Source organism: Vanellus vanellus (genome assembly GCF_965231255.1).
Source record: "Vanellus vanellus genome assembly, chromosome: 3".
Lineage (NCBI taxonomy): Eukaryota > Metazoa > Chordata > Aves > Charadriiformes > Charadriidae > Vanellus > Vanellus vanellus.
The window spans coordinates 26294679-26306877 of NC_138907.1; the positions used below are offsets into that span (position 1 = coordinate 26294679).

At 40.1% G+C, this 12199-nt stretch overlaps 1 protein-coding gene across 1 annotated transcript in view; it reads right to left on the reverse strand.

The window, feature by feature from the left end:
- Positions 1–12199, reverse strand: part of RPS6KC1 (ribosomal protein S6 kinase C1) — an 89192-nt gene that overhangs the window by 61404 nt on the left and 15589 nt on the right. The window contains exons 4-7 of the mRNA XM_082480347.1: positions 11344–11459; positions 9167–9260; positions 4836–4895; positions 3647–4009 (exon numbers count right to left, since the gene is read on the reverse strand). Coding sequence (XP_082336473.1) covers positions 3647–4009; positions 4836–4895; positions 9167–9260; positions 11344–11459 — 633 coding nt within the window. The remainder of the gene's footprint in view (positions 1–3646; positions 4010–4835; positions 4896–9166; positions 9261–11343; positions 11460–12199) is intronic.

Below are 12199 nucleotides of genomic sequence, written 5' to 3' on the forward strand. Positions count from 1 at the left end.
AACAAAACAAAGGAACAGCTATAATTGTGAGCCGAAGTTTCTAACAGTTAGTATACTTAGTGTGCTTAAAAAGGCAGAAGATTTGAATTCCAGAAGGTTTCAGCTCCTGGAGAATTGTTTAACGATCTTACACAACCCTTACAGACCTGCCTTCCAAAAGTTCCAAAATTCTGCACACAGCAATGCCCAGAAAATGCAAGAGGGGCAGCAGAAGCAATATGTATTCAGAGGAAAAAGGAAATTATGGCAGCCATTCCCCTCCACTGCACACAAGGGAGCCCTGGTATAAATGAAGTGGGGAAGTACAAGAGGTATAGGTTGTTCCATGGATAGTCCAAGAGCTCTGCTGCCAGTCCAAGAATGCGTTCTCCTCCTTCCCACTGACAAACATGTTTAATATTAAATGCACGTACAGTGCAGAACTAGGACTGAGATGTATAAAGAGCAGATGCCCAGAGTCCAAGGTATACACCAGTCTCTCGGAGCACAGACAGCATTCATTCCCCAAGTGACATGCAGATCAGGCATTTTGGCAGGACTGTGAACAGGATGTTAAAAGACTTAGTACTACAACTCTGCAAGAGACTAGCAGAGGAAAATTCATATGCACCTTGCACAGTATAATTAACACCACTATACTTGTGAGAGCATGCACACACAGCTGAAAATGAAGTCAAGATGTACGTTTCTTTGGTGTAAGCATATGTGACACCTGCCTCATCTGGCATTAGTGCCATCAGCTCAGAGAGCTGGAAAGTCAGGGACGTAACAGACTCAAGTGTGCTCCGACTGCCTTTATAGAAGCCAGCTACTTCAAACTAAACAACACAAGTCTATAAACGCAGTACTAAACTTACTCATACATGATTTTGATGGGGCAGCCTTAAGAAGTAAGTAGATCTTGTACCAAGCCTAAAGGAGTGGCTGGCGACAGACACCCTTACCTTTCAGATAGATCTAACCAACTTACAGAGGCATTACATTTCTGAGGTAATTCTGAGAGAAGTTTCAAACACAGAGTACGGACGATGTTTCTTCCCCCCCCCCCCCCCCCCCCCCCCCCCCCCCGTACACTAGTTACATTTCCAGATTCCAATTTTTAGGTGTCAATTTCTATTTTCTTGGTGCCACCACGTGGCAAAAATATGTATTACCATTTTACATGCAAAAGCCACTTTCAATCCATTCTAGAGAGGCCACACATTCTGCAATGGCTGTACATTGAAATGTAATGTCACCTTGTATGTGTGTAAGTATATATGAACGCTGTGTTTCACTTTCAGATATTACAAAGGCTTATTTAGACAAAATAGGCTGAAAATAATCAATGGCAGAAGACCAGAGGCATTTTGTAACAATTGCACCATTCTTATCTTTGAAAGAACACATTATTATCCATGTGAAATAAGCACCCCAGTTGTGTAAATAGCCGAAATGATTAGTTTAAAGGTGGTTATTGCAACATACAGTGAATACTTACACATCAATAAGAAACATACCACCTTCACAAAGTAGCTAGACTAAAAAGCGTGATAAAGATTCATGTGGGTTTTTTTGTTGTTTTGGGGGTTGGTTTACTGTCCTCATAGATCCTGAGAAGGTGTATATTTTTAGGGAGGCATTTGAATCAGCCCTGTCTTTATAAAGATGGCATCAGAGTCTCCCTGCCAACTTGCAGAAGGTCTAGACAGAACAGGACACAAAATGAGCTGGATCTACCCAAATCTACTGTAAGTTCCCACCAGAGGATGAAGATTCATTTGTTTTGACCTTCACAGCCATGCTGTGTAACGTGTAACACAGAGAAAGAAGAAAGAAGAGCCGACTGCTAGGAACTAGTCTGTGTACATTTATGTTCCCAAGGGATAAGATGCCAGTTACAAAGCAACTCATTCCCATTATTCTCTCTCCTGTGCTGAACAGATGCAATGTCAGGGACTGCACAGAAGTTGCAGGTGCTGGCGACACATGTCTTCATCCATCAGGAACACCTCAACCCACACACACACACACAGAGGTACCACCACTATAAAGTTATTAATAACTCCCACTGTACTATCTATGCATAGTTACCACAGACTAACTGATGTGCGATAGCTTGACTTGTGTTCATGCCCTAACAGTTTGAAACTGTTTAATAAAGAAAACTTTTTGAAGCTGAAACTTGAACTGTCAGTTTATAAATGCATCATGGCAGCCCTGCATAATGGCAAGAAGACAGAAGTGGTTATGACAAAACAGCATATCCTTCAGAAGACCATAACTGAATGGCACACAGGTCTCTGAAGAAGTGTATTAGCAAAGAAAGAATAGCTGGGCTCTCCAACAGAAGGATTGCCAGCACATTCAACATCAAGAACGAAAAGCATTTTGACAACACAGACAAGGAAAGATAGGATGGATGCTACTGAAAAGCCACAACAAGCAACAAAGCAGCAACCCTACTGACATCACTGGGACTTGAAAAGAAAGAGGTGGATTTACTTTTGCCAAAAAGTATGACACTTTAAGCAAAGTCTATGCACATATCTTGGCCCACACCCCTAGATTGTAGTCAGTTACCTATCCATTATTTTTTGCCAGGCCCCCTTAAAGCAGCTCAGCAGGTAACTTCCATTCCTAGAACTATTCAGAGGGTCTGGACCACTGCTGTGCATCACACTGAGATGCAGCAAAGGCTTCTGCTTGTGTGTGCTTTGGTACATTAGCATTTAAGTTCAGATCTGGAGCAGCATAATGCATCTGTGTCATATACTGTCAAACAAAGGCACAATTCTAATCTTATTCGTCTGGTGGGACAGAAGCACAATACACAGACCCTGAATGCACTCCAGAAAAGAACAAATCTTTTCCTGTGCTTTATAGTTTTAAGCCGTTGTTGGACAAAATGCAAATATATGAGGTTATCACTCTAGATTCTCAAGAGCTAGAGATGGAAAGGGAAAAAATTTTTCCCTGACTGACAAGGTGCAAGGAGACTCCACAAAAATTTGCATGTAGTTGCATCTGGTCAGTTAACAACATCTTTTGCAGGCATATTGACACACCAAAGTGGTTTGTTGTTTTTTTTTTTTTTTTAAATCCTATTCTCTTCTAGCAGTGCAGGCATGTAAGTTTGTATGCATCCTTCAGCTAGAAAAGTAGAACCATTTAGTGGAAGAAGCAAGGGGCAGTGAGCCAAGAATAGTTCTAATCCTGTTGTGATTGGGAAGTTAACCTGAGTCTGCCTCTCCCCATGCGTAAAATGGGGATAATTAATCCTCACTTAACCATGTAAATTAAATAATGTTTCAACAGTGCTGTAAGTGCAACATATTAATTAATGCCTAGGTAATAAAAAGGAAAGAGGCAAAAGTGGAGCACTTTGCTACTTACCTGCAAGTCGAAGGTTGTGCCGCGATTTTAAAAGAGGAGATATTTGGCACTTGGAAGATGAGACCCTAAATTATCATTCAGTCTTAGAAAGATTTCTTTCTCTCTCTCTCTTATATGTACAGCAGCTATCAAGCACATGAAAGCCAGGCACACATCATTCTGCATGTCATATAACCGCTTTGCAACACAGTAACCTGATGTTAACTAAGGAAACGCCATAAACAAATACACATAACCAAAGGTGAGGCAAACATAATGGGAAGATCCATACCTTGAACACCTTCCAGCAGCAGATCAACACCCTTTCTATAAAAGTTGAAGGCAGTTTCATAATCTTCTTCCTCCTCCTTCTTCAAGGCCAGTTTTATCAACTCCCCTGCTTTCTCCAAGTAATCTTGTTTGCCAGGCCTGGGTTTTAAGCTTCCAGTAAACAAACTATGGCTTTCCCTCTCTCCTTCAGGTTTGCTCCACTCCTGCTCGGGTGCCAGTGTGCTTTGTACTGGGGGTTCAGAAGTAAGGCAAAGGCCAACAGCTCTACTGGGAGAACTTTGGTTGGATGCCATTCCATCATCTAACTCAGCGAGAGAGTCTACATCAACTGTCAGAGAGATCAGGTCACTGTCACTGGAAAAGCCTGAAAGCACAGTCACAAAGACATTCATTATTCTAGATTTCTCATATCCCTTGGAAACTTCCAAAATTCTTTACCCCATCCAAAGATTTTAGTTTTCTTCTTGCTTATACAGCTTCCTGAGACTTTGTGCACAGAAATTCCCTGCATGTAAAGCTGTATTAAAAATTACTTTTTAGTACCTATAGAAACACGTTTTTTAAAATTAGCTAAGAATTCCACAGAACAACTGGTCCTCATTTTAATGCTGGGAATGACGAGATCAACATCTAACACCCAACTTAAACTTTCAAAGCCTTCTCACAGTTGGGCTCCAGGAAATTACAAAACTAACCCTTTCAGTGTGAGTGCTGTTAGAAAAGTCAATCAGCAGGAGCCAAATTACTGTTGCAAGGAATCCCAACATACTGTTTTAAATCAGTAGGATGAAACGTCCCAAAAACAGTAAATTAGGAGTTTGAATTAACAGACTCACTGTCATCTTACGTATCATGCAGCACTCTAACTCACATCTGCCATGTGTAGCCTTCTTTCATTGCTAACGTGGTAAAATGAATTAGCTTACACCTCTTTCACTGAAATTTGAGCTAACGCATTTTATTTTACATTTGCCACAAACTAAAATTCCATATTTACTGCAAGCTGACCTTCAGTAACTAAACCACAGCAACTTAGCATGGTTATTTGGAAATAAATGGCAACAAAGATATTTTACATATACACCATTTCATTTTGTAAGAATTGTCATCCACGAAAAGCACTCACTCATAATTATGACTTTCTAATAATTTAAATTCCACAAATGTCATGGAAAACTTCTAGATCTCACCTCCACATTCCGATTGGCTCGTAAGTGTCACATCATCAAGCCCACTTAAATCCTTTCGAACTGAAAAGGACAAGAATGACAAAAATGTTTCTGACATCCTTTTGTACAACAGATTAGATGTTCACTTGCCATCAAAATGAAAGGGCATGACCTTACTACAGGTAAAAGTACATAATATGAAACCACTCTTTGACCAGCTGTCAGAGATATCCATTTGATAACACACCATTAAAATAGTGAAAGTGATATTAGATTTGCCATTTCTCATTGCCTCCGAGGTTAAAAAACAAAACAAAGGTGCTTGCTTGGGGGGAGGGAGGGGGCTAATTCAAACCTCAGCACTCCAACTCACCTAATTTCAGCAGCAGCAGCACTTTAATCCCTATCTCACTGCTCTGATGATTTACAGCTAAGGAGACTTAAAACAGGAGAGCCTTCAAAGCTGGGACCTACACACCAAGGAAAAAAAAAGCCAGCTTTCAGTCTCAAAATGTCATTCCAGAATAGTACCCTGCATGAGACATATGGAGCGAGCCATGAATTTGGCAGTGCCACCTGGATATCAAGTAGCAGTTTGTTTTATCACCTTGGCACATGTACCCACCGAGGCAATAAAACAGGCAACAAGGTCAAGACATTTAGCTGTTTGTATACACAGAGAAAGTAAATTCTGAGCTAAGACCTGGTGTCTGTTTTCTTCTGTATTACTGACAGTCAAGAGTTTATCCACATTATCCGGTAAAGTACTCTGACTTATCTTCAAAAAGTATGTGGCAAGGAGCTGACTCAAAAGCAACTCACTCAAACTTTCTTTTTGATTTTGCAACTCTGGAGTTAGATGGAGTCTACAATTTATGGAAGAGGAGTAAGAAGGCACTGTAGAAATATTGCTTTTCTAAAAGCTAGCAGTTCCTTTAATGTGAGTGAGAGGAAAAAGACACGAAGGAGAACAGATTACCAGCCATTCTTTGTCTGAAAAGCAAGGGACAATGATATTTAGTGACACAAGACTACTTGAGAGGAGGGGACAGAGTGCGCAGAAGACAACGTTCCTGATGTTTTCAGGGGAGGGACATAAAGCAAAGTCCCATGCAGAGAAGTAAACTGCCTGTGCAGCCCCAAGTCCTGCAAGAGAGATGGCCGCCTCACAACAGAACAGTTGGAGGAAGACAGAAGATTCATTAATTGGGTGGTTCACCTGCCCAATTTAGGGACAAGCAAGGTCAAATTTGGGTGCAGAGGACTGAGAATTTATAACATAACATTTAGAGGAGTCAAGTTATTCTGCTGGGTTAAGAGAAATTGCTAGCTAGGGAACGTATAGGCAGAAGCAGAGCTGACTAACAGACAAAGAGTGCAGATAGAATGAATGAAGAAGCTGGTGCTTTGCAGGAAGGGCGTGCTGGCCACTCAGACTAGATGAATTAGATCACCACCATACACTGGATTTCAGACAGACCCAAGTTCCACTCTCTACAGTCCAAACAAAACCACGTTTGCTCTTCTTTTGCAGCCAAGTTGACGAGAAGCTGTATGAACACAGCTAGCATGGCACAGAGCCTGAGCTAATAAATTTTGCTTAAGGTCAGGTTTAGAGCCCAGGTCTGGCACCACACAAACACAGTCACGGGGCTTTCAATCAGCCCAAGGGGCAGGAAAAATCTGAACTGTGTATGCTTATTTCTGGGAAGATAATGTGTAATGTGAACACAGTAAAACAAAAGGGGGGGAGGGAGGGGCAGAGAACGAAAGAAAAAGATGAACTTCCCAGTGAATTTCTCTAAAGAATTTGGTAACTGGTATAGAAAGACTTTTGGAGAGGAAGTTGGACATTTGAACACTATTCCATTTACCCAGAGAGGAAGACAGAGTGACTGTTTGTCAGGAATATTAGATGAGCGTAGTGATGCTGAAACTGAACACTAATTCCTGTACTTGTCTCTGCCTTGTGCAATTTCTTTTACAACCAAGATACTTATCACTTATTTTGGTACAAATACATTTCTATTACTGTCAATTTGCATCTTCTACCATTAGCGTGCACCCCTTCTGCAAAATGGACTTTGTCTGAAAAGAACAGAAAAAAATGAGAAAACACAACCCACCCTTATAAGCAAACACCAGCACCTGTTAAGGAATGGGTTTGATGCTTCTCAGTACAACAGCTTGAAGGAGCAGTGCCCGCGTGGAGGCCCTCCACTGCTCACAAAAACTAACACAGTGAACTAGTCACAGCTAACCGCGATACTCAGACTGGGAAAAACTAGATGCAGGCAGGGTGGCCCGAGCAGAGGCAGGGAGACGACTCAGAGACTCACAGTATTGCCACTGCCATCTAGAGGCCTTAAAGGCAGACGTTTCCTTCTCTCCCTAGTCTCTCCCCCGCCCAAAATTCGTTTTCAAACATAAGAAAATATGTATAAAACACATAGGTTTTTAGAAAACGTAACTCCACAGAAGTCACATTTGGCATCTGGAAATCCTGTGCTCACAGTTATTGCAAGTAACCCCTAAAAGCACTCCAGCCAATTCAGAAGAAGGGTATCAAAGTATTTTTCTACTTTACAGCATTTTTTTTTCTTTTCAATATTTTATCCTGCATGAAGGAAGCATTTTTCTTCTAAAGATGAGGCCCTTCTGAATAAAGAATAGAAAGGTTCACATTAAGGACTTTTTCTTTTATAAGGTACAATGTAAAATGGGTGCATTGTTAGAATCTGGAATGTTAAATTTCACAGAAATAGTGCTCCTTTAAAACTAATCACCAGTATTTATGATAACTACCCTCTATAATTAAACACCTCTATGCCTTTCCCTTCACAGAATGAAATATTCTGGGGTCATTAGTTCATTAACATCATAGAAGGTACTACAAAAAAAAAATGCAAAGCTCACTGCACATATAGAATGTATTATATAACTAAGCACAAAGTTATTGACACTGAGATATCCTAGTGGCAAGTCATACAACCTCACACAAAAATAAACAAACAAAGCACTATTAGAAAACACATGCAGTTCTTGTTATTCAAGGAGTTTTACCACAGCAACTTCTATGCCAGAAAGAGAGACCTGAGGAAATTAGTTAAGGAAAAAAAACCCTCCCAAATAAGCCTAATAAGTGTTTGTATAAGAAAGTGTATTTATACATGAGCATAAAACAATTTCAAAGGAAAATCTGAAGGGTTGGAAAATAATTTCTTAGAAGTCACAAGGACCAAACATAACTCAGAAATACATAAATATCTAAAAGATTGCTTGGTACTTGGCAGATGATTATACACAGAGATGCTTAAGCTAGCTCAGCCTCCAGAGGCTGGCAAGAAGCCTTAGCACAGTATTTATTTGGGCTGACTGACCCTACCTTACAGCCATAGTATTACTGAGTGCAAATGAAGTGCCACTAAAATTACTCTGCCTATGGTATCCAAGTCATCCAGGTGTGCCTTTTACATTGTGCTAAGGAAATTCAATCTTCAGAAAAGGGACACATCCTCCATTGGCTTAGCACAACCAGAAAACATTAGCAAGTTAAGGGAGGGATTTTCAGTTTTGAATTGAACATTGCTCACGCTGGCTCTAATACATAACCTCTCTGCCTTTCAAGAATATGGAGTTCTTCTCAGGAAAAGAAGAAATGCTGGCATTTTTTTTTTTGCAAGAGACTTAAACAACTTGCTCATCTCCCTGAGCCTTGCAGTAGACCTTAACATTCATCGCTCCCATGCTCAGTCCAGAAGACATACTTAAACTTTTAAAGTATGATAACAACTCTCTTCTGGATTCTACTAGGCGCTGAAAGCATGGTCACATCCAGAGCATGAAGAGTTGAATGAGAACCCTCTGAAGTAAATGAGGCAGTTCAAATCTTGGACCTATTTTTCATGCTCTAGGCAAATCCAGACAGCCACCTTTGTATTTATTGATCAACCTCAAAAAGATTTTTAAGTTCTTTGCAAATTTTTACAGCTTGAAGCTTGGGTCATGATTAGTAGTGAACTCTACCACACTGTTTGCCCAACCTTTTGGAAGCAGGCAGGATTATGTACATTTAAACCAGACGGTTCAGTTCAGTTAGCACCAAAAGCAGTTCTTTTTGAGCAACAGAGCACTAGAACTTCTAGAATGGACTAGAGAAACTCTCAGAAAACTTCGTGTTCAAAGCAAACTTCCAGTAGTGAAGTGTTGAGCCCAAATTCTCTTTTGTTCATCCCAGTTCCGGCATTTCTGTCATAACAAACAAATAGAAACTGGATGCCAATGCTCTTGTAATTTATGCGCTGCTATAAAACAGAGCACATTATAAGGTTACACAAGAAAAGAAAGCAAACCTTCAGAGCTGCAGTCAGACAGGTTGTCAGTAAGAGAGTCAGACAGGGGCTCAACAGGACCAATCAGTTCAGACCCATCATGTACCTCTCCACCCTGAAAAGAAAGAGGGAAAGGAATTATTCAGCAGCTGCACTCTATGGAAAGTCTCATTATATAGCAGTCATAGTCAAAATTAAATCTCCTACCCAGTGAATGCTCCATTACTTTAGAGTTAATGCATTTAATTAAACTATATAAGCCTGCAAAATTAAACAAGGGCTTTTGGTTAGGCCATGTTTGGTTGCCACAAACTGTCTAGGTATCTAAACAGTTAGCCTACTGCAGCTTCTGTGGTGAGTAACAAGAGTCCTGAACCATACAGGCTGCAGCAGGTCCGCCTGCAAATCCCAGAGTTTAACAGGGAAAGAACAGCGATGCTCCTGCTCTCTTGTGGTACATACGGTCTGTACCCTTCAGTGGTGTTCCCGAGCTCAGCAGATCCCTCACACAGGAGCATTTGTCCATCAGAATAATGTCCCACCAATGACCTACTATCTTGAGTTCAGTCGTAGTCAAGACTGGACAAACAGGAAAGATAAGGCCAGGGCCAGTGTATAAGAAGGACATTACTTCCTCCCAAGCTTGGAAGGAATTAGAGGTAAGTAACAACAGGAACAATTAATTGCACAAGAAACCACCTAAATGTTTTGGTTGTTTTTTTTTTTTAAATTTCTGCTTCACATCTCAGGTGCACACTTTCTAAGCAACTTAATTAGAAACTGCACCATTTCCAAGGCAGTATTACAAATTGGGGTTGCTAATATGCCTTCAACTAGCCCGGCGCATTTTGACACTAGCCAGCCCATTTTTCTGGAGTCTATAGTATAGAGATATACACAGCACTCCCTTTGGTTGTTTCTAAGACTTCATTGTCCAAGTCTATCTCTCCATGGCTATCTAGACAAAAATCTGAAAAGGAAAAAAACCACCCGTGAGCAGAGCTGAAAGACACTAGATGAGTCAGTGACTGATCAAAACCTAAGGCTTTCTTACAGCAAAACATCACACAACATCAGCTAGTAAACAACCCTAAATCATTACACTTGCATAACTCCCCTTGTGGACCTACTTGTTCTTATAAAAATTAACGCCTTTCTAGATTGATTCATTGTCTTACAAAGCCGGAAAAGGTCCATTGGAAGGCTAAAATTAATACTTTTGTTAAGCATAGGAGAGGAACAGAGCTCTGAACAAATACACAAAACCACAGAACAGAAATATTTCCAAAGAACTGAAAAAGTGCAAATGCAAATAAACTGACAAGTAAAATAATCTAACTCAGTCTCCCATTCATTGCTGCCACCAGAGCTTAAAGAAAATTATGTTAAGATTTTTAAAGGGCTCTGCAATAACTGCATCATAAAAACAAGTTAGAATTTTTCTGCTTTGCTGTAATTTTGCTTATGCATATATATCATTAAAATATACTTAACACATTCATACACTTGAGTCGCATTTCAGCCAGATGAGCATTCCCTTAATTCCAGGGAGTTACTGTTATATTTACATGTAAATTTATGCTTACGTGTTTTTAGAATGTTGGAATAAGGTAACTAAGCTACTGAAAATAAAGAGATTTGAAGGAACTAATGAAAACAAGCTGCTTCAGATGTAATAAAGAGGAAGTGTGTATCAACATATTGTCCTAAACTATGTTTTGGAGCATGGTTCTCAAAACACTGTACATGCAGCACATTTGACTAGTTATACACCTAACCTGTTGTCACAGACCTGAACCCGTAACAGGCCATAAGAAAACTATCTAGACAGCCTTTCTTCCTTTGATTTGAAACTATAAACATCTACATAAAATATAGAAACAGTGACAATATTTTTATTACTGCCCTGATGAACACCTGGATTTAACATCACAGGTTTTGCTCACCATTCAATAAACAAAAATTCCGAATCTCTTCACCTGAAGTTCCTGCAAAACTTTCCACCTTGTAGAGGTGTGGCGTGTTGTGTTTTTTTTTTTAAAGCCACATTTCTAGAGTGACTGGAAAACTCCCAGTCACTTCACAAAGTATGTCAGATCAGCTCACTGTCACTCCGCAGTTTATAAAGTAAAGCAGAATCAGCACTAGACTTTTTTCTTATCAATAAGAAGCAAACACTTCTGCAAATACTAACAAACCTTAAAAAACTCTTCAAGCTGTTTGCTGTTGTAGAGAGCAGGGATGTTAGCAGAAAACTGCAACAAATCTTCAGCACATTGCCTTCTTTCTTCAATCACAGTTTCATCAAATCGCCCTGGAAGAGACGCACGGATTGACAGTTTTAGAAATAACTACACGTTTATTCTGCAATAATAACCACCATGAAAAAAAAAAAGAAAAAAAAAACTACACAAGACAAAAGCAACCTTCTGGAGACAACTCCCTGAGCCTATGAAAGTCATTCCAACGCTTCAGGAGAACATAGCAAATCTTCAAACTTCCTATTCTCAATTGTCCCTAGTCCCGTCTTCTGCAATCCACTCGGATGATGAAAGCTGGCAGCTACGACAAGAATCCTTCACCCTCACATCATAAGAATATGTGAGGCAACACTCTTGATTAGCCAAGAGACGCTAACGGATGTCCAGTGTTATATAACAATAAATGATACATGCACAATTTGACAATATGCCAGTCAGTGTCAGCCTTGATTACAGCCCAAATCCTGTAAGGAGCTGAGCATTCTTCACACATTCTCAAGAGCAATGCACAATATGAGCAGATAGTAAACGAAGTATTGCTAAAATCTCCCAAACAGGTCATCAATTCCAAGGTGCCCCTTATGGAGGAGACAGAGTGTAGGGGAGATGGTAAAGCTCTGCTACCAGGCACTGAAGATTTCCTCTGAAGTAGCTCCATGCAGACAGTTTCATCTTCTCCTAGATTCAAGAGGTAAGCAGAGCTGAGAAGCAGCTCATTTACCAGAACATATGATCCTTCCCCTTCCCTTACCCAGCACCCAAGACATTTCAATTAGAAAAAACATATTTTAAA